Here is a 26,050-nt window from a genome sequence, read left to right as displayed (position 1 = left end):
CTAGGATCCGGGTTCAGAAATACAAGCCGTGGCTTCAGGGGAGAACGGCAGAGCAGAGTCCAAAGGAACCGGTTTATTGCAGCTCATAAAAGCAGGAGGAGGAGCCAGTACCTTTGAAGGGGCAGACAAGAAAAGCTCTGTGCCCCTCGGAGCGAGCGTGCGACCTCTAGGGGTGCTAGGGTCCCGTCAGTCCTGGAACAGCCCTGAATCTGATTTCCTGGCCCTAAATCCCTGTGTCCAGGGCTCCCCGATCCTGGGGTCCCTCCCCCAAGGGGAAGAGGGAGGATGGAGGAGCCTGCTCCTCTGGTTTGGAAGGTTGAAGGGTCCAGGCGCCCCTACCTTTCCTGGCAGGTGCTATCCACCTGCAGGGAGCATCTGGGCCCTGGGTAGAAATGTACCCCATCCCTGGGTGCTCGCTGGGGACCCAGGAGTGGGGCCCCTCGGCTGTGGGTGTCTGGCGGTCACTGGGCTCCTGGCTCCTAGGGACACGGCGGCCACCTGCCTCCCCACCCCCTCGCCCATTCCCTCTCTCTCTGGGGCCCTATCTTCCCTTATATGGTGAAGGCAGTTCCTAGAGGAGGAGGGGGGGTGGGGACAAAGGTCGCTCTCCTCCAGCCAGCTTGCCACAACTCCCTGAGATCTCCCAGGTGGCAGCTGCCTCCCTCAGACAGGTAAGGTCACCCTGCGGGGACCCAGCACCGTAGGTGGTGGGAGAGGACAGAACAGGGTCGGCTACTTCCGGCGGGCAGCCTGGGGCCTCCTGCAACTTCTTGGCGCGGGGGTGAGAGAGAGGCTTGGCTCTCTGGAGAGTCTGGAAAGGGCAGGGAGCACAGGGTGGCCTCCCGGGCCTCCAACAGAAGGACAGTGTATCTTCCACTCCAGACAACGGCCCTTTCCTACCCCCACCACCGCCTGCCATCGGTCCCCACCCTGCAATGGGTACCACCTGGCCCAGATTGCCCTGGACAGAGAAGGATCTGGGGACTTGTAGATATAAAACCCACCAGTCCTGGGCCAACAGGGAGCAGCTGGTCACCCTGACCTCCCTCTCCCCCTCCCCTGGCTCCCACCATCTCTTTGCTCATTTCTTCCTCATCTGAGATGTTTTTTTTCCTCTGCGTCTCCATTTCCTTGTCACTCCTGGGACCTCAGCGCTCTAGTCTCCTGGATACCAAAGTGTGAACAATAGCCATCAGGGATGGAATGGGCAAAGACAGAAGCAGGGGCAGGGGGCTGGTGGTGGCAGGGCCCTGGGCTCCAGTCTACCCTCGGACGCCCTTGCAGGCATGCTATCCCATCTCTCCTCCACCGGACCCCTCCCCTCAGCCTCACCTGGCCCTGTAGCCCCATTCAGCTGAAAGGAGGTGGGGCAGGGGAGTGGGGGCAAGTCCAGATTAGGATCTTGGGACATACTGACCACCCGCTTCCCAGGAAGCCTGTTCAGGTGCTCTTGGGTGGGGGTGAGGCTGAGTCTGCAGGTTGGAGGGCTGGGATATGTCACTCACTCTGCTCTCACTGGCCTAACAGAGCAGGAGCGTGTGCTTCGTTTCGAGGACTGCCACGTCCCTGTCCCGCTCAGAACTGCGTGACTAGGGACAGAGAGCAGTGGGGGCACTCTGGAGCTCTTTGGAGCCCGAACTCCCAGGACAATGGGGCAGCAGTTATAAAGGGAAGATGGGACGCAGGGGACAGCAGGAACCCTAATTCCTCCATGGCCCTAAGAAGAGCCACTCCTTTTATTCTGCAGTTCAGTATTTCTGCTTCAAGAATATTTATTGAGCACCTCTTATGTGCTGGGGGGCCTCCCAAGTGGTGCCAGGGGTAAAGAACCTGCCAGGCAATGCAGGAGACTAAAAGACACAGGTTCGATCCCTGGGTTGAGAAGATCCCCTGGAGGAGGGCATGGCAACCCACTCCAGTATTCTTGCCTGGAAAATTCCCTGGACAGAGAAGCCTGGTGGGCTACAGTCCATACGGTCTGCCAAGACCTGGGCATGACTGAAACGACTTAGCATGCACAAGTACTAGGAGCTGGGGGCTACATAGACAAACTCGTCTAGGTCCTTGACCTTGGGAACCTTAGACTTATAAAGAGATCCTATCACCATCATGTGGTCAGGGGACCAAGAGAGGCATCTTTTGGCCAGGATGGCTTGGGATCCCTGAGGACGGGTCTCTTGTCTAACTTGAGGATTCTAGGAAGGCATCTTGGAAGAAATGAGCCCTAAGTTGAGTCCAGAAGAGCATGGGAGTGTTGGCCGAGTGAAGAAAGGTGGGGAGTGCATTGGAAAGGAAAATGAAAGGAAAAGAAAGAACATGAGGGGAGAGTGAGAAGCAGCATGGGGTGAGTGGGGGTGGCCAGGGCCAGTGAATCATGTGCTGTTACCAGAAGCAGAGAGGGATGGGGGCGTGTTGGAAGGCAGGACAGGGAAGGCTTCGGAGTGTGCATCAATGGCTGACTTCGGGGTCTGGGAGTGATGGTGCCCTTCACTGAGGTGGGGACAGAGGAGCGAGGGGACCAGGAGTGAGTGGGGAGCCAGTGAATTCAAGTTGAGGGAGAAGACATCACATATTCAAACCCAGGACTGTGCTGTGGGCAATGGGGGGTCAGCATGGGCCCCCTACTCCTCCCAGCAGTTCAGGAGATGCAAGGCTGGAGTGGGTCCACCGGAGTGGGGGTGGTGCGGGACAGAGGCATCCGCTCTAACCAGCGTCTACGAGGCAGGAGCAGCTGGCAGGCATCCATGGGGTACTCTTGCAGTGCGAGTCCAACTCTTGGGGCAGCTCCCCCAGAATCCCCATGCCCACCTTTTCCCTCTTCAGGCTACTGGAGGCCCCCAATCCTGATTTCTCTCTAGGGAGGCAGAGCGCCAACTTTTTCAAACCCCTGCTCCCGAGTCTCCACTGATCTGATGAACAAGAAGGGCCTCATCTTGTCTGCCCTCTTTTGCTCTTGCTGATCCCTCCTAGATTCAGAGCACATCCCTGATGGGACTTTATTACTTTTTTAATTTTTAATTTATTTATGTTGTGCCCCACTGCATGGCATGTGGGATCTTAGCTCCCCAGCCAAGGATCGAACCTGTGCCCCCTGCAGTGGAAGTTCAGTCTGAACCCCCGGACCACCAGGGAACTCCCCCAGTGGGACTTTAGAGACCACCTGGTCATCGACTGCCCACTCATAGGTGAAGATACACGCCATGTTCGCACAACAAGTGAGGGTTGATCCGTTTTGGCAAAGAGAGGGATGTGAACAAAAGTGGTGATTGAAGTAAGAGGAAACATTTTCTTCATTAGTACCCAGATTGGTTCAACTGAACAAGGAGTCCTGGGAGCCCTGAGGTCTCCATGGGTTGAGAAATGTCTCTTGGAGGAGGCCCTGACCCACAGGGATATCAGACGGGACCCAGACATTAGGGGCTACTACAGGTGCGGCGCTGGCCATCGGCAGGTGGCCCTAATTTGCTGGAGGGGGCACTAATCAGAGGCTGGGCAGGAAGACGTTGCCCCCAAATTCCATAATGCCAGGGAGAAGGGGGTCACCCTTTAGGAGTCAGAAGAGGGAGTTTACCAACAGTAAAAGGCCAGGTCATTGTTCCAAGGGGTGACTCAGAGTCCAGGTGCAAGGAGAGATTAGATAGATTCCAGCTGTCAGAGCCCGGCGGTGGGGGCCACGTCATCGTTCATTCATTATTCATCGGTTCAAGGAGCGTTCATGGAGGGCAGCTCCAAACCAGGCTGGGTGGTAGGCTCGGTGGGGAATGGGATGGCCTCCAGACTGGGAGGGAGGGGCAGGAAACCTGGGACAAAAATTACTGGGGACAAGTGGCTCTCCTCCCTAGCTCATCAGAGTCACTGGGGAGTTTTGAAAGCACCTCTGGGTCGCCTCCCCAAAGGCAGAAAATTAAGTGCCCAAGCCTGGGCCCCACCCTGGCCTAATTAAATCAGAATCCCTGGGGGTATGATATAGCTTGAGCATCAGAGCACCAGTGTTGTTTAAAGCTCCCTAGGTGATTCTGATGAGCACTTGGAGTAAAGAACATAGCTTGAGGTCAAAGGAAAAGAGCCATAAAAGATAGCATGAAAGAAGATAGGGGAGAGATTTCTTCAAGCTCAGTGGGTAGAGGGCAGTTCCCAGTGGGAAAGGTTCACTCATTCATTCATTCACTCATTTATTCCCTCATCCATCCACTTAATCACTTTTACCCACAAACTCAGCCAACCACCCAACCACCTGACCATCCACCCACACACACACTCAACAAAGTTCCAGCAGAGCTGGAAGCTGGGGATTTAGCACTGAACAAACACGGCCCCACCCCGGTGGGGTCCACATCTTGTCGAGTCCACATCTTGTGGGCCACCAGAACAGTAATTGAGGGGTGTTTGAGGGTTCGGACTTCCCTTGTGGCTCAGTTGGTAAAGAATCCACCTGCAATGCAGGAGACCTGGGTTCAATCCCTGGGTTGAGAAGATCCCCTGGAGAAGGAATTCTCTTCTTGGCCTAGAGAATTCCATGGAATTTAAAGTCCATGGGGTCACAAAGAGTCGGGGACATGACTGAGCACTTTCACTTTCACTTGAGGGTTGGGGGTAGCAAGAAATAGGAAATTGCTGCATACACTTTTCTATTGTGATAAAATACACTGAATATAAGACTTACCATTTTAACCACTTTAAAGCAAACAATTCGGGGACATTCAGTACATTCAAAATTCTGTGCAGCCATCACTGCTGTCTAGTTCCAGAATATTTTCATCATCCCAAATGGAAACTCCACACACACAAGGGGTTACTTCTCTTTCCTCCCTTCTCCGCAGTCCCTGACAACCACTAATCGCTTGCTGTCTCTATTGATTTGCCTGTTCTGGACACTTCATGTAAATGCAGTCGTGCAAAACAGGGCCATTGTGTCTGGCTTCTTTCACTTGGCATCATGTGTTCAAGGTTCATCAATGCTGCAGCATTTGTATCGTGCTTAATTCCTTCTTATGGCTGAGTACTATTCCATTGTGTGGACAGACCACCGTTTGTTGATCTAGTCGTCTGTTGATGGACATTTGGGTTGTTTTCACCTTTTGGCTCTTGTGAATAGAGCTGCTATGAAACTTCATGTACAAGTTTTGTTTGAACACCTGTTTTTTTTTCTTCAATTCTTTTGAGCATGTATACTTTTCAACCCTTGTTTATTCTTTGCTTAAAAAAATAAACTCTGTATGATGTATTTTTTATATTTTATATATATTTTAGCCAGGCATGGCTTTGATCAAACATTTTCAGGCAGCCATCGTTTGGGGCTGCGTCAAGAAGGACCTTGCGTGCCAGGCTTAGGAGTGGGACCTTTTCTCAGTAGGTGATAGGGAGTCAGGAAAGGAGTTTGAACAAGAGCGACAAGATCAGAGCCCGGTGGGAAATCTGGAGGTGGGACCACCCCACCCCCGGCCAGTGAGGGCCCATGGTGGGGACCTTTTTAAAGGCCCTGAGCCCTGAACTCCTGGCCCTGTGGGGAGCTCTCCAGGGCTGGGCTGGAAGAGCGGCCCCTGAAAGCCAGGGTTCCCAGATCCTCTTCTTGCTCCCACGCCACTTCACCCCTAGGCTCATCCGCCATGACCAAACTGAGCACTCAAGTCAAAGGCTCCCTCAACGTCACCACACCTGGGGTGCAGATATGGAGGATCGAGGTGAGGACACTGCCTGGTCACAGGGCGGGCTCTGCGGCTGGGGATGGACTGTCCTCCACCCTGCCTGCTGGCGTGGGCGTCCCTGGTGCCAACCCCACCCCCTCCTCAGGCATCAACCCCCCCTCATCCTCCTTCCCCTCCCTGCCCTCCTCATACTCATTTTCCTGGTCAGTTTGCTCTTCCTCTCCCAGCTCTCCGTTTGGTTAAAGGGAGGCAGGGAAGCTGGGGGTCCTGGGTGGTCAACCCCTTCTCTCCTTAGGCCATGCAGATGGTGCCTGTTCCTTCCAACTCCTTCGGCAGCTTCTTCGATGGTGACTGCTATGTAATCCTGGCTGTGAGTGGGGAATGGGCAGGGGAGGGGGCGCAGCAGAGAGCAAAGCTTAGGGCAGCAACAGGAGGAACTGTGAAGCTGGGGGAAATGGGGACTGCTGCCCAGCTTCATCCCTAGATAACGTTCAGTTGGCGTTCCCAGCCTAGCCGTAGCACCAGAGGGTCAGAGATGTAAGAGCCTCTCACTGCCCTTGAACCACTGAGCTCCCAGCTGGAGTGACCCTCTGGATTTACAGTCTTGGGGGAGCTTCTGAACTGGTGGGATGTCACTCTACGTTGAGTCCATGTTCCCAAAATCCACAGTCAACTTCATTTGACTCTCTTGGTTTCTTCTGCATCCTGTATCATTAATGCATTTGTACTTTCACTGATTTGCTTTTAGAATTTAAATCCATTTATTAAAAAACTTAATTCAGTGTCATTATCACAAATGGAAAGCAGTGTCCCGTTTCACAAACGGAAAGTAGCTATAAAATATTTCCATAATCAGGGATTTCCTGGAGGACCGGTGGTTAAGACTCCACACTTCCACTGCAGGGGACGTGGATTCTATCCCTGGTTAGGGAACTAAGATCCTGTATGCTGAGAGGGGTGGACCAAAAAAAATTTCCAAAGTCATTTCACTGTATACCACCAAGTCACCTCCCATGGTGTGCACATAACTTTGGAAAATGCTGCCATAGTCCAGCCAAGTTATTTCCAAGGCCCAGGGGAAGACACCTACCCTATGTCTCAGAGGGTCTGAGAGAACTACAGCACAATGCAGGGCTCCTGACCACTCGTCCCATGAACTTCTCCATGCCACGCTCCCCTGTGGTGCTGGCCCCACACGTTCAGAACATGTGAAGCAGGGAGGCGGGGAGAGGGCTGTGGGAGCCCAGGGCCTTGGGTCCACTGGACATGTCCTCTCCCCAGATCCACAAGACGGGCAGCAACCTGTCCTATGACATTCATTACTGGATCGGCCAGGCCTCGTCCCAGGACGAGCAAGGGGCGGCTGCCATCTACACCACGCAGATGGACGACTTTCTGAAGGGCCGGGCCGTCCAGCACCGTGAGGTCCAGGGCAACGAGAGCGAGACCTTCCGAGGCTACTTCAAGCAGGGCATTGTGTACGGAGCCGCACGCTACAGGCTCGGGAATGGAGCCAGGGCTGGGAGGGCCACCTGAGGCTGGGGGGCAGGCCTGGGGCTGGGAAGGGAGCCTGAGGCTGTGCGGGGAGACCATGAGGGTCATTTCTGTTCACCTTTCCATTCCCCGCCCCTATCTCTGCTGCTGCCCTATCCCTGATCTTCAGCCTTGAGTTTGAGAGGAGACACAATTCTGTCTTCAGCATCTCCCCTCTTCCCTTCGCTTCAGCCCCCTGTCCTGTCCTCGCACATGGCCCCATTACCATACACCCACCTTTTGCAGGCCTCTCAGCAGGGCAAGGACTAGGGTGAGGCATCTAGGGTATAAACTCCAAGAAGGCACGCACTGCCAGGGTCATGCAAACGGAGGTGATAGAGTGACCTTGCTCTTGCATGGCCCTGAGAGTGAGTGCCTTTTTGGGGTTTGTGCCCCCAAGACTTCAGGCACCCCTTTACTCCCAGCCCTCAAATGGGCCCTGTGGCAACCACATACCCAGGATCTGGGAGGACGGGGGGCCCGTCACACCTCCCAGCCTGCTCCCTTGGGTCAGTTCACCTCTCCTCACAGGATCCGGAAAGGGGGCGTGGCTTCTGGCATGAAGCAAGTGGAGACCAACTCCTATGACATCCAGCGGCTGCTCCACGTCAAGGGCAAGAGGAATGTGGTGGCGGGAGAGGTGGGCACCAACCAGGGCTCGGGGCTCACGGTCTCCTCTCCTCCAACCCACTGTCTTGCCTGGGCGGAGGGCAGAGGCTGAGGAGGGGTGAGCGGCAGGGAAGGGGTGGGGGAGAGATTGATGGATGATGGACAGGGTCTGAGTGGGGTCTGTGCCTACCCCATGGCTCCCCAGGTGGAGATGTCCTGGAAGAGTTTCAACCGTGGGGATGTTTTCCTCCTGGACCTTGGGAAGCTCATCATACAGTGGAATGGGCCGGAGAGTAACCGCATGGAGAGACTCAGGGTAACCCCGCCCTGTGCCGCCCACCCAAAATCCCACCCTGCCCCTCCCCGCTCCTGCCCCCAGCACCTGGCCTCCCTCCCACACTTGCCAGACTGCTGCTGCGCCTCCACCGGCCCCCATTTCCTCAGCGCCCTCTTCCCTGATTGTCTGGGGTGCTGTGTTTGAAGGCGGATCTGAGTCTCCATGTGTGTGCAGTGAGGTATGCGTGCTGGCGTCTGGATGCCTGCACCGTGGTGGGTCCACTAATGTCTGATGAGTCCCTGATGTGTGGCAGACACTGTGCCCAGCATTGGGAGCCAGCGGTCAATGTCCCACTGACCTCCAGTGGGACATCCAGGAGGGGAGACAGACATCAAGGGAATATTGGAGAAGTAAGGGGTGGGGAGTGTGGCTCTCGGGGTTAGGAGGGGTCTAAGAAGGCTTCTGGGAGGAGGGGGGTGGGGGGAGAGGGCCCTAAGGGAGGAGAGAAGTGGATGGTGGGCAACCTTCCAGCTCAGACAAAGCCCTAGGGACTTTAGGGAGTTTGGAAAGGAGGGTGGGTGGGTCTCAACAGGACGTGCTATGTGGTCAGGAAGCTGTGTGAGAGGGTTGAGGTTTGTTCTCAGTGCCTGGGACGCTGTTGAAGGGCCCTCTGACTTCTGAGGGGCGAGGGGAGTGGATGGGCTGAGGGCACATGCCTAGGTGAGGAGGGGGCTGGGAAGGTGGAATCACAGGACCTGCATGTCAGGTTGGGGGTGACAAGAGAGGAGAGAGACAGAAGTCAAAAGTTGTGCTTTTTGTGGGGATGGGTGGGTCCCATTTTCTGAGATGGCAAGATCAGGAAGCAACAGAGTTGGGAGAAAATCAAGGTTGGATTTGGGGCATCTTAAAATGGGGCTGTCTTGGGAGCTGGATAAATAGGGCTCGGCTGGAAACAGAAAAGTGGGCCTGGCGAGGGGGGCAGTGGGGTGAAGGGAGCCGTGGAGAGGGGAGGGGGCCGGAGTGGAAAGGCCAGGAACTAGAGAGGAGACGCTGGGCTGAGAGAGTGAGCCAGGCTGTGTGTGTGTGTGTGTGTGTGTGTGTGTGCGCGCGCGCGCACACACATGTATGTGAGCCCATGTGAGGCTTTGTGTGTGTGTGAGTGTGTGTACACGGCTTTGGGGCAAAGAGACAGGACTGTGATCTTCAGGGCTCACCTCTCATGCAAAACTTTGAAGCAAAATCATAAATTTCAAACAATGTCAAAACCAAAGGCCTAGCAAGTCCCCCCACCGCCCCCACCAGACCCCCTCTTGCTCATGAAGAAGACTGCTCTTCCTGAGGTTTTAGCTTGGCTTCCTGACACACACCTTAAAAGCCTGATCCCCCCCCTCGAAAGGGAAGCACCGGGCAGGTGCCTCCCACTTTGGGGCTGCTGTGGGGGGCTGGGCTCTCCAGGTGTGGTTTGGGGTGGTGGACGCTGCCCTGTCCACCGCCCCCCGCCAGCCTTCATGCGTCCTGGGGCCTCCCTGCAGGGCATGAACCTGGCCAAGGAGATCCGCGACCAGGAGCGGGGTGGGCGCTCCTACGTGGGTGTGGTGGATGGGGAGAACGAGAAGGCCTCACCGCAGCTGATGGAGATCATGAACCACGTGCTGGGCCAGCGGAAGGAGCTGAAGGCCGCCGTGGCTGACACGGTGGTGGAGCCGGCCCTCAAGGCTGCCCTCAAGTTGTACCAGTGAGTGCCTGGCTGCGCGGGGCTCCTCCTGGCACAGGGGGTACCTCCTGGGGGAGGAAACCCCGGGACGAGGGTCCAGCATCCTCCTTGTCTAGCCGCGTCTTTGTCCTGCAGTGTGTCTGACTCAGAGGGAAAGGTGGTGGTCAGAGAAATCGCCACGCGGCCACTCACACAAGACTTGCTCAGTCACGAGGTGAGAGGGTCCGGAGTGCCCCCAGCCCCAGCTCCCCACTACCCACCCGCCCCCTGCCCACTCTCCCCCAGTGGGAGCAGCGCCAGGGTCCTGGAGTGGTCGGGGTGGGGGGCGCAAGAGGCAAACTTCTGTGTCTGCAGACACAGAAAGCCTGCGCTTTCTCTCCCACCTCCAGGACTGTTACATTCTGGACCAGGGGGGCCTAAAGATCTATGTGTGGAAGGGGAAGAATGCCAACGCCCAGGAGAAGAAGGAAGCCATGAACCAGGCGCTGGTGGGTCTGGGCGTCAAGGAGGAGAACTTGGAGGAGGGGCAGAGAAGGCCACCCAGCAGGGAGAAGGCAGTGGGGGCTAATGGCCAGGGATGGCTCTGGGCCTCACTTAGCTCCGGGGGGGTCATCTTGGAGGTGCTCTGCACCCCAGGGAGGCAACCACCTGGCGACCCTGAGAATCGTCACAAAAAGGGAGCCTCCTCAGAAATTGCACCTTGATCTTGGCTCTGAAAAGGGAGGGAGAAACGGAGGCCGGCCTCCCTACAAGAAGCAGGGTGGGTCAGCATGGGGATGAGGTCAAGTCAGAGTTTGGGGTCATTGTAGGAGCTGGAGTCAGTAACCTTGAGCTGGCTGGGGGTCAATGTTGGATTGGGGATTGGGCTCAAATTTGGAGATGGAGGCTGGAGTCAGGTTTGGGTCAGATTTGGCCTTGGAGTCGGGGGTCTGAACTGGGTTTGGGGGTTAGTGTTAGATTCAGGGTTGAGGTCAGAGTTAGGTTTGAGGTGGAGTCTGGTGTGACGTGGGGTGGGAGTCAGCTGGATTAGGTTTGAGGTCAGCATTGGGACAGCGATTAGAGTCTGGTTTGGGCTTGGGACCAGGACAGGTTAGTGGTGGGTCTGGTTGGGGTTACAGCTTCGGCTCCTGTTGGGGGGATGGAGGCTGGGGGAGGGACACACCCCAGCCTCATCCTTCTCTTCCTAGAACTTTATCAAAGCGAAACAGTACCCACCGAACACACAGGTGGAGCTGCAGAACGATGGGGCCGAGTCAGCTGTCTTTCAGCAGCTCTTCCAGAAGTGGACAGTACCCAATCGGACCACTGGCCTGGGCAAAACCCACACCGTGGGCTCCGTGGGTGAGGGCTGGCCTGAGGCGGGGTGGGGCTGGAAGCGGGCAGTGGGGCCAGGAGAGCGCTGGACCTGACTCCTGCCTTCCTTCTTGAACACTCCTCTTGTGCACACTTCACCCTGACTCTGGGCTCCCCAGGTGGAGGGGCGTGGACACAAAGGGACTTGGATAAACTCAAGAGTTGTCACAAAAAGGGAGCTGAGAAAAACTTGCCTTTCATTTGGAGTAGTGTTGGGTCTCCTCGGAACCCAAACCCAAACAACTCCAGTCTTCGAGACAGTATTTGCTAAGGACAAGCTCCATGCCACGCACCCGGGGGAGGAGAAAATGTCCCTCCCCTGGCTGCTCTGGGAGGCCTCGACGAAACATGAGTCTTACAGGAGGGAGATAGGGTTCTGTGTTATAGCTCTGCCACTGGCTAACTGTGTGACCTGGGATAAGCTACCAAATCTCTCTAGCCTCAGTTGCCTCATCTGTAAAATGGGTCTAAGAATTGCAGCTCCCACTCCAGGCTGTTGTGAGAACCTGAGGGAACTCAGCTGGTGACATGGGTGTCATGATTTCCCCCCTCACTCCAGCCAAGGTGGAACAGGTGAAGTTTGATGCCATGTCCATGCATGTCCAGCCTCAGGTGGCTGCCCAGCAGAAGATGGTGGACGATGGGAGTGGGGAGGTGCAGGTATGGTGGGGGGAGAGAGGCCTGGGCCGGGGGGCAGGGGTTGGTGGAGTCTGTCCCGGACCTCACACTAGCCTGGTACCGGCTCCAGATGTGGCGCATCGAGAACCTAGAACTGGTGCCTGTGGATACCAAGTGGCTGGGCCACTTCTTTGGGGGCGACTGCTACCTGCTGCTCTACACCTACCTCATCAACGAGAAGCAGCACTACCTGCTCTACATCTGGCAGGTCAGGCCCCACTCCACCCCGTTCAGAGCGCAGCTGCTCAACCCCACTTCACTATACCCCTGCCAAGCGGCCATCGCCCTGGAGTTGAATACCTCTGGTGGTGGGTATCTTACCCCCTTTCCATCTTGGAACTGCTTTGGCCAGGGGAGCCCCCTGACGCTGGGTACCCCCACTCACAGCCCTTCCCCTTTGGTTCTCTGAGTCCTCTAACTTCCATGGCTTCTTGCGTCTTCTCTTCAGCTGCTCTGACTGTGGGTTTCTATGTCTAGATGCGAGGGAGTGGGAGATGTTTGGGGGTGCTGGGGATGAGTGGGGGTAGTCGTGGTGTTTCCTCAAGAAAGGTGCAGTAAGTGGGAGAGGAGGTTGGGGGTCAAGGTGGGCTGGGGTGGACTGAGGCTGGAGAAAGATTAGGTGTGGAGCTCAGGGGGGAGTGGGATTTTGGTTGTGTTCACGGTAGAGATTGGTGGGGAAGACAGTTGGGTTTAGGGCCAGTCGGAATTGGATATGAAGTTAGAACTGGGGGCTGGCTTCATCTCACCCCTCCCACCCTGCACATCCCCAGGGCAGCCAGGCCAGCCAGGACGAAATCACAGCCTCCGCCTATCAAGCTGTCACCCTGGACCAGAAGTACAACAATGAACCGGTCCAGATTCGGGTCCCGATGGGCAAAGAGCCGCCTCACCTCATGTCCATCTTCAAGGGACGCATGGTGGTCTACCAGGTGTGGCAGTGAGGTGGGGTGGGCTCCGGGAAACAGGGAAGAGGACATGGGGTGGGGGACCGGGCTAGGGGGTAGCCCATTCTTCCTGGGAGGGGACTGTTTGAGGCTCCATCACCTATGTGCAATGGAAATAGAAACAACTACTCAGTAGTTTTAAAAATCCATTTAATAAACACTTAGCATGTATAAGACTATTACTCTCTACACCCCAACTCCTCTCTAGATGAAAAAAGAAGTTATGTTGGATAGATTTGCTGAACGATGAACCTAAGGTGCACTGGCACTTTTTTTTTTAAACTTTTCCTTTTGTATTGGCATGCAGCCAATTAACAATGTTGTGAGAGTTTCAGGTGGACAGCAAAGGGGCAGCCATACATGTACATGTATTCATTCTCCCCCAGACGCCCCTCCCATCCAGGCTGCCAAATAACATGGAGCAGACTTCCCTGTTGAAATAGCCATCCCTTGCATTCCTTTAGCACTAACCTACGTATTGAACACTCACTAAGTACACAGCCCTCTGCAAAGCACCGAGGGGGAGAAGAATGCCGTGCAAACGCTGTTCACCATCTTGTTGAACAAGCAGTGAATCAACAGCCCAAGGCACTGTGTGCTTCAGTTCAGTTCAGTTGCTCGGTCATGTCCGACTCTTTTGACCCCATGGACTGCAGCATGCCAGGCCTCCCTGTCCATCACCGGATCCTGGCATTTACTCAAACTCATGTCCATTGAGTCAGTGATGCCATACAACTATCTCATCCTCTGTCATCCCCTTCTCCTCCTGCCTTCAATCTTTCCCAGCATCAGGGTCTTTTCAATGAGTCAGTTCTTTGTATCAAGTAGCCAAAGTATTGGAGCTTCAACTTCAGCATCAGTCCTTCCAATGAATATTCAGGACTGATTTTGTTTAGAATTGATTGGTTTGATCTCCTTGCGGTCCAAGGGACTCTCAAGAGTCTTCTCCAATACCACAGTTCAAAAGCATCAATTCTTTGGTGCTCAGCTTTCTTTATAGTTCAACTCTCACATCCATACTTGACCACTGGAAAAACCATAGCCTTGACTAGACGGACCTCTGTTGACAAAGTAATGTCTCTGCTTTTTAATATGCTGTCTAGGTTGGTCATAGCTTTTCTTCCAAAGAGCAAGCATCTTTTAATTTCATAGCTGCAGTCACCATCTGCAGTGATTTTGGAGCCCCCCAAAAAATAAAGCCTGTCATTGTTTCCACTGTTTCCCCATCTATTTGCCATGAAGTGATGGGACTGGATGCCATGATCTTAGTTTTCTGAATGTTGAGTTTTAAGCCAACTTTCTCCTCTTTCACTTTCATCAAGAGGCTCTTTAATTCTTCTTTGCTTTCTGCCATAAGGTTAGTGGTGCCATATGCATATCTGAGGTTATTGATATTTATCCCGGCAATCTTGATTCTAGCTTGTGCTTCATCCAGTCCAGCATTTCTCATGATGTACTCTGCATATAAATTAAATAAGCAGGGTGACAATATACAGCCTTGACGCACTCCTTTCCCGATTTGAAACTAGTCTGTTGTTCCACATATGCTTAAGTGCCAGAAATACGTTGCATTCAGAGGGGCGTGTGAACACAATGATCAGCGAACAGGCAAAGAGTCCATGGTGGAAAGAGAGTTGGGAGGAGGTATTGACATTGGGGTCAGAGCTCAGCAGAGGTCAAATGAGGGCGATGCAGAGGCCAGGACAAAGGCCCATGGAAAAGGCCTTGTGAGGAACCATGAGAAGCTTGGCTGAGCTAAATGGAGGGTTTGGAGAGAGCTGAGAGTGACCCTGGAAAGGCAGGTTGCCTCCTCATGTGAGGCCTCAAATGATCCCTTGAAAGTTGGGTTCTGGTCTGTGGACCTAGAATGGTTCTAGTCTGAACCAAGGTGTCAGGCAGGGAAGTGCCCGTAACCAAAGCAATGTTTTGGGAAGACTAGTCAGGGGATGGTGTATCAGAGGACCACATTTGCTAAGTTACTCCTGCCCGTCTCTCCCTGTAGGGAGGCACATCCCGGGCCAACAACGTGGAGCCTGTGCCCTCCACCCGGCTATTCCAGGTCCGAGGAACCAGCGCCAACAACACCAAGGCCTTTGAGGTCCCACCCCGGGCCACCTCCCTCAACTCCAACGACGTCTTCATCCTCAAGACTCAGTCTTGCTCCTACCTGTGGTATGGGAAGGTGTGTGCAGAGTTGAATGGCCTCCCCCTACCCCCCATAGGTCCCGCCTCCTGGTTTCCCAGCTGCCTCTGGCCCCACCTCCCGCTTCCTCAACACTGGGTCTGGATCCCTACCCTCCGCCCCTGTGTCTGAGTAGGTCTTTCTCATTCTGTTTGTCTCTGGTGACTCCTGTCTGTCCTGTGTTGGTCCATCTTCATGGTTTTTTTTTTAAACCCTTGCCTGAGATCAACAGGTGCACAATGCCGTATTTATTTATGGCTGCGCTGGGTCTTCATTGCCACATGCAGGCTACTGTCTAGTTGTGGTGCAGAGGCTTCCCATTGCGGTGGCTTCTCTTGCACAGGCTCTCGGCGCACGGGCTTCAGTAGTTGCAGCACTGGGGCTCAGCAGTTGTGACCTGCCGGCTCTAGGGCTTGAGGGCTTCAGTCGTTGTAGCAAAGAGGATCGCTAGTTGTGGCTCTTGGGCTCTAGAGCTCAAGCTCAGTAGTTGTGGTACATGAGCCAATTTGCTCCTTGGCATGTGGGATCTTCCTGGACCAGGATTTGAATCTGTGTTCCCTGCACTGACAGGCAGATTCTTATCCACGATGCCACCAGGGAAGTCCATTAAAAAAAAATTAATTTACTTATTTGACTGTGCTGGATCTTAGTTGCAACATGTGTGCTCAAGGTCCCTGATCAGGGATCAAACCCAGGCCCCCTGCATTTCGAGCACAGAGTGTTAGCCACTGGACCACCAGGGAATTCCCCTGTCTTTATGTCTTGGGCTCTCTCACTCCCCCTGTGTGTGCCTGTAGCTGCCTCCTCCTTTTTCTCTGTCATGAGGACTCAGTCTCTGGGAGGCCTCCAACTCTCCACTGGGAGGGGAGTCTCCCTTGCCTCCTCTGCCATCCTTTGGAGCATCAAGGATGCTGAGCTGTGCGCACAGGGCCTTGATCCAGGAGAGCCTCTCGGGCCCGGGAGCCCTAGGCCAGTGAATATGGTGGAAGGAGGGGGAGATGGGGCACTGGAGGTGGACTCTCCCAGCACAGCCACCCCTCTTTTTCCAGGGTTGCAGTGGGGATGAGCGGGAGATGGCCAAGATGGTTGCTGACACTGTCTCCCGGACCGAGAAGCAAGTGGTGGTGGAAGGGCAGGAGCCAGCCAACTTTTGGATGGCCCTGGGCGGGAAGGCCCCCTATGCCAGCACCAAGAGGTAACTCCCAGGTCCCTCGACCTCCAGCTCACCTTCTGAGGCTGGAGAGCCTCCCAGCCCCTCTACCCGCATCACCCAGAGCCTGCAGCAGGCGTGGATTGAGGACTCTGGGTGTCGGGCTCACAGGGCTACCAGATGATGAAGGGGCAGCCGGGGCTCTGGGAGCCTCTTGGCATGGGGGCTGTGTCTGCGCTACTTACTGTGGAATGCCCAGGGCCTGGGTGGATATTTCCTGTAAAGGGAGCACACACCCAGAGGAGGCAGCTCAAGGAGAGGGGCAGGACTCTAGGTGTGCCCTTTGGGAGGAAGATGCCAGGGTCCCATCAGCCACTGTCCTTCCACGCTGCCACAGGACCAGATGCTGAGGAACGTAAGTTGTAAGCCTAGTTTTCTGAAGAACGTCCATGATCCACCATATCCCCAGTTCAAAAGCAAAAGGGCATGTACTATATTAGCAGCAGGAGCTATAGAGGAAAGATATCAGGAAGAACTCCCTAACAGGACTATAGAAGAGCCCAGTGAAATGCTTGTCCTGGGAGAGTAGTGGGAATTTCTCTTTTGGAGGGCTCCTGGACTCATGGTAGGATGGGGGACTTTTGGTGTGATCAGAAGAAAGAGCATTTTCCTAGGAGATGAGCTTTCCAACACAATTTCCTTTCTGCCTTGTAGGCTGCAGGAGGAAAACTTGGTCATCACTCCCCGGCTCTTTGAATGTTCCAACCAGACTGGGCGCTTCCAGGCCACAGAGATCCCTGACTTCAATCAGGATGACTTGGAAGAGGATGATGTTTTCCTGCTAGATGTTTGGGACCAGGTAGTTTTGAGGCCTGGGGACCTCCCTTCCGACAACCCTAATCCCCAGGGCCAAGAAATAGTGGCTTTAAGGATAGGTAAGGTTTGATGTTTTCTTGACTTCCACATACATTCTTCCTGAGATTGGTGTTACGAACAGCAGGAGCATAAGAAAGAGGGCAGGTAGGAGAAGAGGATGCGCCGTGGGGCTGCAGGGCACGACGTATACTTCTCCCAAAGTCCAGTTGATTTCATGAGGCAGAGGAGTGTTTCTGGGGTCTTTGGCTCTGGAGAGGCTGAGAGTCACACATCTACAGAATATCGAAGTAGAGGGCATCTGTCCAACCCCAATTTCCAGAGGCAAAGTCAAGGCCGGATGGGGCCTGCCCAAGGTCAGGGTTCACAACAGGATGTCTGAGCCTGGGTGAGCTGAGGGAGGACAGGGGAGACTGACTCTGGGATGCTCCACAGGTCTTTTTCTGGATTGGGAAGAATGCCAATGAGGACGAGAAGAAAGCCGCAGCCACCACGGTGCAGGAATATCTCAAAACCCACCCCAGCGGCCGGGACCTTGAGACCCCCATAATTGTGGTGAAGCAAGGGCATGAGCCCCCCACCTTCACGGGCTGGTTCCTGGCTTGGGATCCCTTCAAGTGGAATGTGAGTGGCCCCAGCCCACCTGGTCCTCCCACCCCAGCACGTTCTTCATGACACATACGAGGAGGCCAGGGTTGACGCCTGGGTTTTTCTGTCCATTGGGATAGATGACCTGTGATGTATTTGTAAAGGGGCTTGAAGAGACTTAGAATGGACAGTAAGGCTGCAGTAAGACTATGAGGCTCCCTGGTAAGGGAGAGGGAAGGAAGTCCATCAAAAATTTAGGCTCATGACAGTGTCTTGCTTGTACACGAGATTTAGCTCAAAGCTCTTGGACATTATTGGGAAGAGCTGTAACTGATGATTTAAATGCAAATGAATTGAAATTAAGCAAAATCAAATAATTGATTTCTCACAATTCTCACTAGCCATGTGTAGCTAGCTGGTGGTTGCCATACCGGACAACACAGAAAAAGAATGTCCATCATCATTGCGGAAACTTCTACGAGATGTCATTGGTGGCCCTCTAAACACATTAGTTCTAAAGGAACATGTCTAAAGACATGTCTTCTAGCACTAAATTCTAAGCCAAATGGGCCCTATACGTGGTCCTGACCTGAGGAACAATGAAATAGACTTCCACAGAATTTTCCTAAACCGGCCCCAGAGAGAAGCAGAGGGCAGGTCCTCAAAATGGAGAAGGAAATGGCAACCCACTCCAGTATTCTTGCCTGGAAAATCCCATGGACAGAGGAGCCTGGTTGGCTACAGTCCATGGGGTCACAGAGAGTAGGACACGACTTAGCGACTAAACCACAAACCACAGTGAAGGTTTTCTGCAGGAAGAAGGAAAGCTAGGAAGAATGAGTGTTGCCCTGGTGGCTTTGGGTACACAAAATTGGTACAACAGATGAGATTTGGGAAACCGAGAGCTTAATTTCCTCAAATGCATTAAAAAAATTCAATGTTTGATGAGCTAAGTTAAGTCTTGATGATGGAGCCCAACAAATCTCAAGTCTGCACACCTAGATGTGTCCAGAACTTCTCAAACCCAGGTCAGTGTCCCACATCAACAACTCTGGCAGGTCTTCCCCCCATCAGATCTGTGCTGGCTTCTCTCTCAGACTCATTCATCCATTCATTTACTCACTAGTTCATGCTGTCAGCATAGCTGGAACTTATAACGTGCCAAGCTTGCTGCCAGACCCTGGGATGTGGAGACGGGGCTCCCCATGGAGCCAAGTTCCCCTCTACTCCTTTCACTCCCCTGTGACAGTGTCCCCTCCAGGCTCTGAGGGGAGCTCCCCCGTTCTCCAGGACCCCCATGTCCCCCACAGTATGGGTGGGGTTTCCAAGGCTGCGTGCAGCTTCTTAAACTCAGAGGGTGGGGAAAGATCATACTCTCCATCTCCATGGTGGGCTGAGTGGGGCAAATAGTCCCTTGCCCCAGCCAGTTACCTGTCAGCCCTTCATGCTCATCCTTACCATTCAACCTGGTTTTTCAAGGACAGCTCCCAGTCTCCCCCTGATTCCCTCTTCCCCTTCTCATTGCCCCTCAACCCTAGAGCCGTCTTCTTTCAATGCCTGAAGGAAAATGGTCCTGACTCCTCTGCTGAAACCCAGGTCTAATTTGTCACTTACTTTTTTTTTTTTTTTAATTTGTCACTTACTTTATATGCAGAACTCTAAATCCTATGAGGACCTGAAGGCGGAGCTTGGAAACTCTGGGGACTGGGGCCAGATCACTGCTGTGAGTATGGGGCAGGTGGAAGGGGCCCCCACAGTGTCCACTGACAGTGGTCAGACCCATGAAAGCTCAGAAAGCTCCAGAGAAGGTGCCAGGGTCTTCTGCTTTCTTTCCATCATTTTCTCCTTCTTCTCCTGGAAGTTCTTCTTGTTGTTTAACTTCAATGTCTCGCGCAGATTTGTCTCCTCCATTCCCTAGTGAAATGGTCCCCAAATTTTATCATGTGTAAGAGTCTGGGTGATGGGGAACTTGGGGGTGGGGGAAGCTTATTGAAATGAAGATTCTGGGACTTCCCTGGTGGTACAGTGGTTAGGACTCCGTGCTTCCACTGCAGGAGGTACAGGTTCGATCACTGGTCAGGGAACTAAGATCCCACAAGCTGTGTGCCCCCCATCCACAAAGAAGGAAATCCCAAAGTCCCATTTCCTGAAATTCTGGTTTGGAGAATTGGGTTAAGACCCATTAATGTGTGTTTCTCACAAAGGGCCCAGGTAATTTGATCTAGTTAGTCCTCAGACCACGCTTGGAGAAGTAATGATTTCTCTACTATCATCACCCTTCTCCGGGTAGAAAAACCTTCTCCTTCGATCTTTCAGTTAGTTCATAGAAATGTGTTCAGCCTACAGGCTTAGAATGTGGAAATATGAAATCAAAGATGTTCACAGGCTTGCAGGGGAGATAAGACCAAGTAGACTGTGCAGAATTGTGGCCAGTACAAGAGAGCAATTTCCCAAGCACACCGGGGTTATCAGCAGATAACATGTGAATTCCTCAGACCCACCCACAGCCTGGGAACCCCATGGCACTCAATTAACCCTTCTTGGTTGACTGATGGTGCAGGCGGGACAGTGTGGGTAGGTAGGTCAAGGCTAAGAGAATTTATGGTTGACAGTTTCATATCAGCTAAAAGAAGGTCATAAATGTCCAAGGTAGACCTCGAACATTAGGGGTAGCCATGGAGAAGTTTATAAGTCATAGAACAAAACAGTTTTGTTTATGTGTTTTCCAAAGCTGGTCATACAGCCAACCAGCTTTGGTTGAATATAGACTGCCAAGCTTTAGCTTGTGGATCCCATCAATATGCCATGTTCTTATGAAGCGTGTGTGTATGTGTATGTGGACAGTGGGAGGCAGGGGTCACGGAAGGCTTATATTTTTTTGGTCACACTGCGCAGCTTGAGGGATCATAGTTCCCTGACCAGGGATTGAATGTGGGCCCTCAGCAGCGAAAGTGCTGGGTCCTCACTCCTGGACTGCCAAGGAACTCCACTGAGGGCTTCTAGAAGGTTCCCTAGGGTCATTGTTGATTTCAGAGAAAAATGCAGCCTGGGAGGCAGCCACAAACGCGCTGAAGTGACAGTGTTTTCTGTTTCTTCTCTAGGAGCTCACAAGCTCTAAACCGGATGTGTTCAATGCTAACAGCAACCTCAGTTCTGGACCTCTACCCATCTTTCCCCTGGAGCAGCTGGTGAACAAGACGGCAGAGGAGCTTCCCGAGGGGGTGGATCCCAGCCGAAGGGAGGTGGGTTAGAACCTGACTTAGTCAGAGATTTTTCCTTGAAAGATGAATGGGAATTATTCAGGCAGAGTGGGATATTCTCGGAGAAGGGAACAGTATACATGGAAGCCCAGAAGTAGGATGTAAGCACAGCTTGGGTGAAAGGGCAGGGTGGCCAGAGCAGGGGGTGTGTGGAGCTGGGGAGGGGCAGCTGTTGGGTGAAGGGGGCACTGGGACTTCTTTGTCGGGCTGCGGAGGGTGGTGTCCATCCTAAAAGTCAAGGGCAACTATTATGGGTGAAGCAAGGGAATGGCAGTCAGGTACATTTTTCAAGGCCCACTCTAGCTGCTCAGTGAAGAATGGACTTGCTAAGTCTCCTTTAGTCTTGTCCAACTCTTGGTGACCCTATGGACTGCAGCCTGTCAGGCTCCTCTGTCCATGGGATTCTCCAGGCAAGAATACTGGAGTGCGTTACCATACCCTCCTCCAGGGGATCTTCCCAACCCAGGGATCAAACCTATGTCTCTTATACCTCCTGCACTGGCAGGCAGGTTCTATACCACCAGCCCCATCTGAGAAGCCTAAGAATGGGTGGGGATGGGTGGAGATGGTTTAGAGAAATATTTAGATTAAATCAGCAACACTTGGTAGTGACTGGATAAAGGTCATAAGAGGGGGGTAATTGTGTCATTTTCTGAGATTAAAAAAACCCTGGGTCAGACCCAGCTTAAGACAGGGACAATCATGAGTTTAGTGGCACTGGGGAGACATCCAGGTTGAAGTATCATTACGTGTATGGTGGGCAGGCAATTCAGAGGCGTGCCAGGGAAGACTAGTCAGCACTGGGTCCCTCAGGTAGAGCAGCTGCTGTCTGTGTGGACCACTTGGAGGAGAGAGTTTGGCAAGAAGGGCATGTTTAAAAAAAACACATTTCTAATATTCATTCTCTCTTCATGAAGATCCAAAATAGGCTGCAAATCTAGCTTGAGAGGGTATTGAGAGAAAATTTACCCTGTGTACAATAAACCATAAAGAAGCCTTTGGGATGAATTAAGGAACCTGTAGATGTGAGTTGGCTATTTCCTCCAGGAACATCTGTTATGGGTTTGGGCCCAATATACACATAAGTGTATTGTTTCTACAACATTTGCATCCTTCTTGTCACCTTTAGACCCCTTTATGCATTCCCTGTGTCTTCACTGTAATATTGGGATGATCCTAATAGCATATATTATTCTTAATAATATTACAAATATTATTTCCCCAGCTCTTGGTACATAGGAAGTGTTCTGTACATGTAAGCTGTTATTGTCATTGCTTGTTTTACACCTGAGAAAACTCAGATCCAGAGCAGGGAAGTGACTTTCCCAGTTAGTAGCCAAGTCAGAGCAAGATTCAGGTCTTCTGAGTTCCACTCTTACTGTCATATCACATAACACACAGAAAGTATTTCTAAAGGGAAGGGCAGACAATATTATTGGACCAGGTGATTAAAAGGAGGCTAAATAATGTACTTTGTTGGTAAGGCTGTGGAACAACATATATTACTTTGCTGTGAGGGCAGAATGTTGCCACTCCTTTAGAGGGGAGTTTTGCAATATCTAATAAAATATGCATTAGCCTTAAAAAAAAAAAAAAAAGCTAAATAGATCACTAATTTTGAATATAAGAAACAGAATCAGGACAACCCCACCATGGTAGAAGCGGTCTGAAAGGCTTAGATTCTTTTAAAAATTTTGTTGTCACTGATGATTAAATTGTGGGAGTAGTGTGCAATCTTATAGAAGAGCTGAGGGTTCCAGGATAAGCGGGGAGAGTGCACACGCTCTCTGGCTGCTCCAAACTCAGAAGGGAGGGCCAGTAACAGTGAACAGTGGGGTGGTGGGTCTTGCTGCAGGCAGTAGCAAGAAAGGCAATCTGAGTACCCATGACTAAACCACAGACAGGCGGATGTGGGCATGGGTGAGGCTAGTAATCAGCTAGCAGGACCGCAGGGTTCAAGAACAGGACCAGTGGAAAGATACAAGTCCACTGGGATGGGCAGTCCCTGCTATCTTGCCTGGGGGTCAGAGTCCAGAAGTCTCAACCAAGCTGCAGAGCCAGCTTGGGTGGGACAGAGGGCAGCTAAAGCATTTGCAGACCGTGGACACAACCACCATAGCTGTCAGGGACCTTCTTCCAAAACAAAGTGCTCCACCACCCTGCCTGGGGGATTGGGGAGGACTCCCAGGAGCCTTGAGCAGAAAATGCCCAGAGGTGGGAGGCAAAGGATAACAGGTTAGAAAACCGGAGCTTCAGATCCACCTGAGTTTGAACTCCATCTAAAGGTGTTTACCAAGAAGCTGTTCAGTTCAACCTGGGCTTGAACTCCACCTACAGGTGTTAACCATAAAGAAGCTATTCAATTCAGGGCTCTGCAGGAGTCAAAGAAACTTTCTCCAGGGCAATCCTTCAGAGAACAGCCCCAGATTGAAAAGAAATGCCACCTCCCCTCTCCCTGTCCCTTGCCACGTTGCCTCTTTTTGCTCGTCATCTGATTTCTGTCACACCTCTGTGACTCATCAGAGCTAACTCTAAGCAAGAAGCTGACCCTCTGGTCCCTCTCCTCTTCTAGGAGCACCTGTCCATTGATGATTTCACCCTGGCCTTGGGGATGACTCCTTCTGCCTTCTCGGCTCTGCCTCGATGGAAGCAACAAAACCTCAAGAAAGAAAAAGGACTGTTTTGAGAAGCAAAAGTAACTTGTAGTTTAAAGCAGTACCCTACCCTGCTTGCAGAGCTTCGTTTTGTTATTATTGCTATCAGTGAAGTGAATCAATTGAAAGTGGAAACCTGCAGTCTGGTGATGCCACTTGTTTAGTAACCTACCTGTTCCTCCAGAAATATGATTCCTCTATAAGGAGACTGTGGTCCTAATTTCAGCTCTCAGGAAGTTGGCTGCATTGTTTTTATCCAGAGATGTTGCATCACTTTCAAAGCATTCTGCTCTAGTGCTTTCCCTTCTGAGAGGAGCAACCCAGCACTCCATGGAACCTTAGTAATGGCGAGCCTCCCCTAGGCTTTTATCATGGCTCATCTTTAATTATGGCAGGTGGGCCGAAGCATTTTTCAGTTTTACATCTTTCCCAGAGTAATGGCTTTTCCTTTTCACACGTATTTTCTTACAGCCTTCCTCAGGTGATAAGTTAAAGAGACTTGTTCTTTGGAAGAGCTGAACGGTACAGGTGATGGCCCTATTTAGGAGGTTCCACAACACTCACTGGGCCTGGGCTAGGGGCCTAACAGCAAGTATGAAATGCATACATTATTTTACCTTCTCTCTGATACTCTTAATAGTAAGGCAAAGGAAGAGCACAGTTTAGGCCAATGTTGCGTTTAAAAACTGTTATGCAGAACCTCTGCAGAGCTTCACAGATTCCTCAGATGAAATCCAGCGAAGGTTGGTGCTGACTCAGCCATACTAGGTGAGCGTCCCACTCCCTTTAAGGTGCAACAGTGTTGCACCTTAAGTCAGAAGACCAATAGAATGTGATTTTCACAACTTCAACAACTGGTTAGGTGTCTGCAAGAATGTGTCCTTCTCAGAAATAAACAGTAGAACAACACAAGGTTAATAAAGGCTTTAATTTCACACACAAAAAAACTCTATGCATAATTTAAAAGGTAAACAAAAAACAAGAAAAAACCATAAAGGGTACAGAGGAACAGTTCTGCTAAAACACAGATAAAGTGCCGCTCCATACAAAATAACAAAGAATCAGAATCAAAAGTCACTCTGAACACAAAATCACCTCACAAACAGTGTGGCCAAAGCTGCCAGCAAACCTGGTAGTGGCTCAACTAGGGAAAGATGAAGAAGCTTACTTCTGTTCTCCTCTCTGCAGCATAAATAAACAACACTGAGATAGGCCAGAGAAGTTGGAGATGGAAGGGAGAGAGAGTGGGGGTAAACCTAAAGACGAGAGGTGTGTACAGCCACTGTGTCTCACTCTTCCACCCCTCTGTTCTTGAGACAGACCAGTTCAGATGATCGCTCGTTTTGGCATTGGACCCAGTGAACTCCAGTCCTGATCCAGATCCTCACCTCCTCTATTCAGACAGCAGTGGACATCTCTCTACTTCAAACCTCTGCACTTTTTAGGTCCAAATGACTGAAGTCAACTGTTTATATCCATACTGACACATTTTTTAAACTTCAAAACCTCAGATACATAGCACACAGGGAAAGGAAAATTTACTGTGTATAAATATATGTGATACAACAAAAGAGTCTGTCTGAAGTTTAGTAATCAAAGCATGCCATAAAGGAGTCAGTGGTCATGGTGAGACACAGCAAAAGAAACCTGGCACAAAATTCTCAAGGCCTAACAAACTACTGTCTTCCAATAAAAAATATATATATATATTTTCAGATGTTAATAAGACACTGATAGAGACAAAATTAGAATTCTGAAGTAACATATCAGAAAGATGTTAGAGGGAGGAAATCTGTTTAGTTTTTGTACACAACTTAAAGAGCATTATTTGGTGTAAAGCAAGATGGGGAGAAAAAAAAAGATGTTATCTGTTTTGGGGGGGACACTTTTATTTATGTGACTTGCATCTAGTACTGGGTTGCTGGTGACTTTTCTGACAATCTCCGTGTATACAAGATCCACTTGGAGATCCAGCTCTGCTTCCCTGGTTTAAAAGACCACTTCAGGAGAATCACTTAAACAGGGCAAAAAGTATTGACTAAGAGCATCCGCTATAGTCACTCCAGAGGACAGAGAAGAAAGAGGAAGAAGGGTAATTTTTACTTAGTATAATCTCTTTTCAGTAGATCACAAATGAGTTTACAAAGTACCTTTTCTTTCCCTGTCTCCAACCCCCATCCATGCTCTCTATACACTCGTCATGCTCAACTACATATGAGAAACTGCCAAGAATCTCTTTAATTTAGGTGTTTCCAAATAGTTTTCATTATACAACTATATATTCAGCTGTACATGTGTAGAGCTGTATTTATATAGATACATAATGGTAACTGCAGTATGGAAGAATAAGTAAATTCATGAATTCACTTGCTGAGGTCTTACAAGTTTTTCTTTTAGAAGAATTTTACACTTGATCAAGGAGAGAAATAAGGAAATATCTAGTATTTGCCTCCTAGAGTTAATGAACTGATCTTTTAAGTATCGCTGTATACTTCTTAAAATGTAAACATATTTACATTTGTTATTGAGCCATTAAGTTAGGTCTGAAATTAACAGACCACAGACCACGGCAAGTAAACAAGTAGCTCTT

The 26,050-nt window shown here is 51.5% G+C and overlaps 1 protein-coding gene across 1 annotated transcript; it reads left to right on the top strand.

The window, feature by feature from the left end:
• The first annotated feature begins 599 nt into the window (after positions 1-599).
• VIL1 (villin 1) lies at positions 600-24,372 on the top strand. The gene is made up of 20 exons (XM_061148752.1): positions 600-671; positions 5,596-5,681; positions 5,941-6,015; positions 6,927-7,123; positions 7,710-7,818; positions 7,993-8,103; positions 9,597-9,799; positions 9,914-9,992; positions 10,168-10,266; positions 10,966-11,119; positions 11,691-11,791; positions 11,880-12,017; positions 12,580-12,738; positions 14,756-14,935; positions 15,985-16,130; positions 16,800-16,944; positions 17,394-17,582; positions 19,201-19,269; positions 20,648-20,788; positions 23,379-24,372. The coding sequence occupies exons 2-20, from the start codon at positions 5,607-5,609 to the stop codon at positions 23,490-23,492; spliced, it is 2,484 nt and encodes an 827-aa protein (XP_061004735.1). The 5' UTR covers positions 600-671; positions 5,596-5,606; the 3' UTR covers positions 23,493-24,372.
• The last annotated feature ends 1,678 nt before the right edge of the window (positions 24,373-26,050 follow it).

Source organism: Dama dama, chromosome 8 (genome assembly GCF_033118175.1).
Source record: "Dama dama isolate Ldn47 chromosome 8, ASM3311817v1, whole genome shotgun sequence".
In the NCBI taxonomy this organism is placed as follows: domain Eukaryota; kingdom Metazoa; phylum Chordata; class Mammalia; order Artiodactyla; family Cervidae; genus Dama; species Dama dama.
This window is presented reverse-complemented; position numbering and strand designations above follow the sequence as displayed.

Excerpts from the sequence above, each read along its gene's own strand:
- VIL1 (XM_061148752.1), top strand. The coding sequence starts at position 5,607 with ATGACCAAACTGAGCACTCAAGTCAAAGGCTCCCTCAACGTCACCACA. Across the intron at positions 9,993-10,167 it reads AAGACTTGCTCAGTCACGAG|GACTGTTACATTCTGGACCA; the intron begins GTGAGAGGGTCC and ends TCCCACCTCCAG. Across the intron at positions 11,120-11,690 it reads CCACACCGTGGGCTCCGTGG|CCAAGGTGGAACAGGTGAAG; the intron begins GTGAGGGCTGGC and ends CCCTCACTCCAG.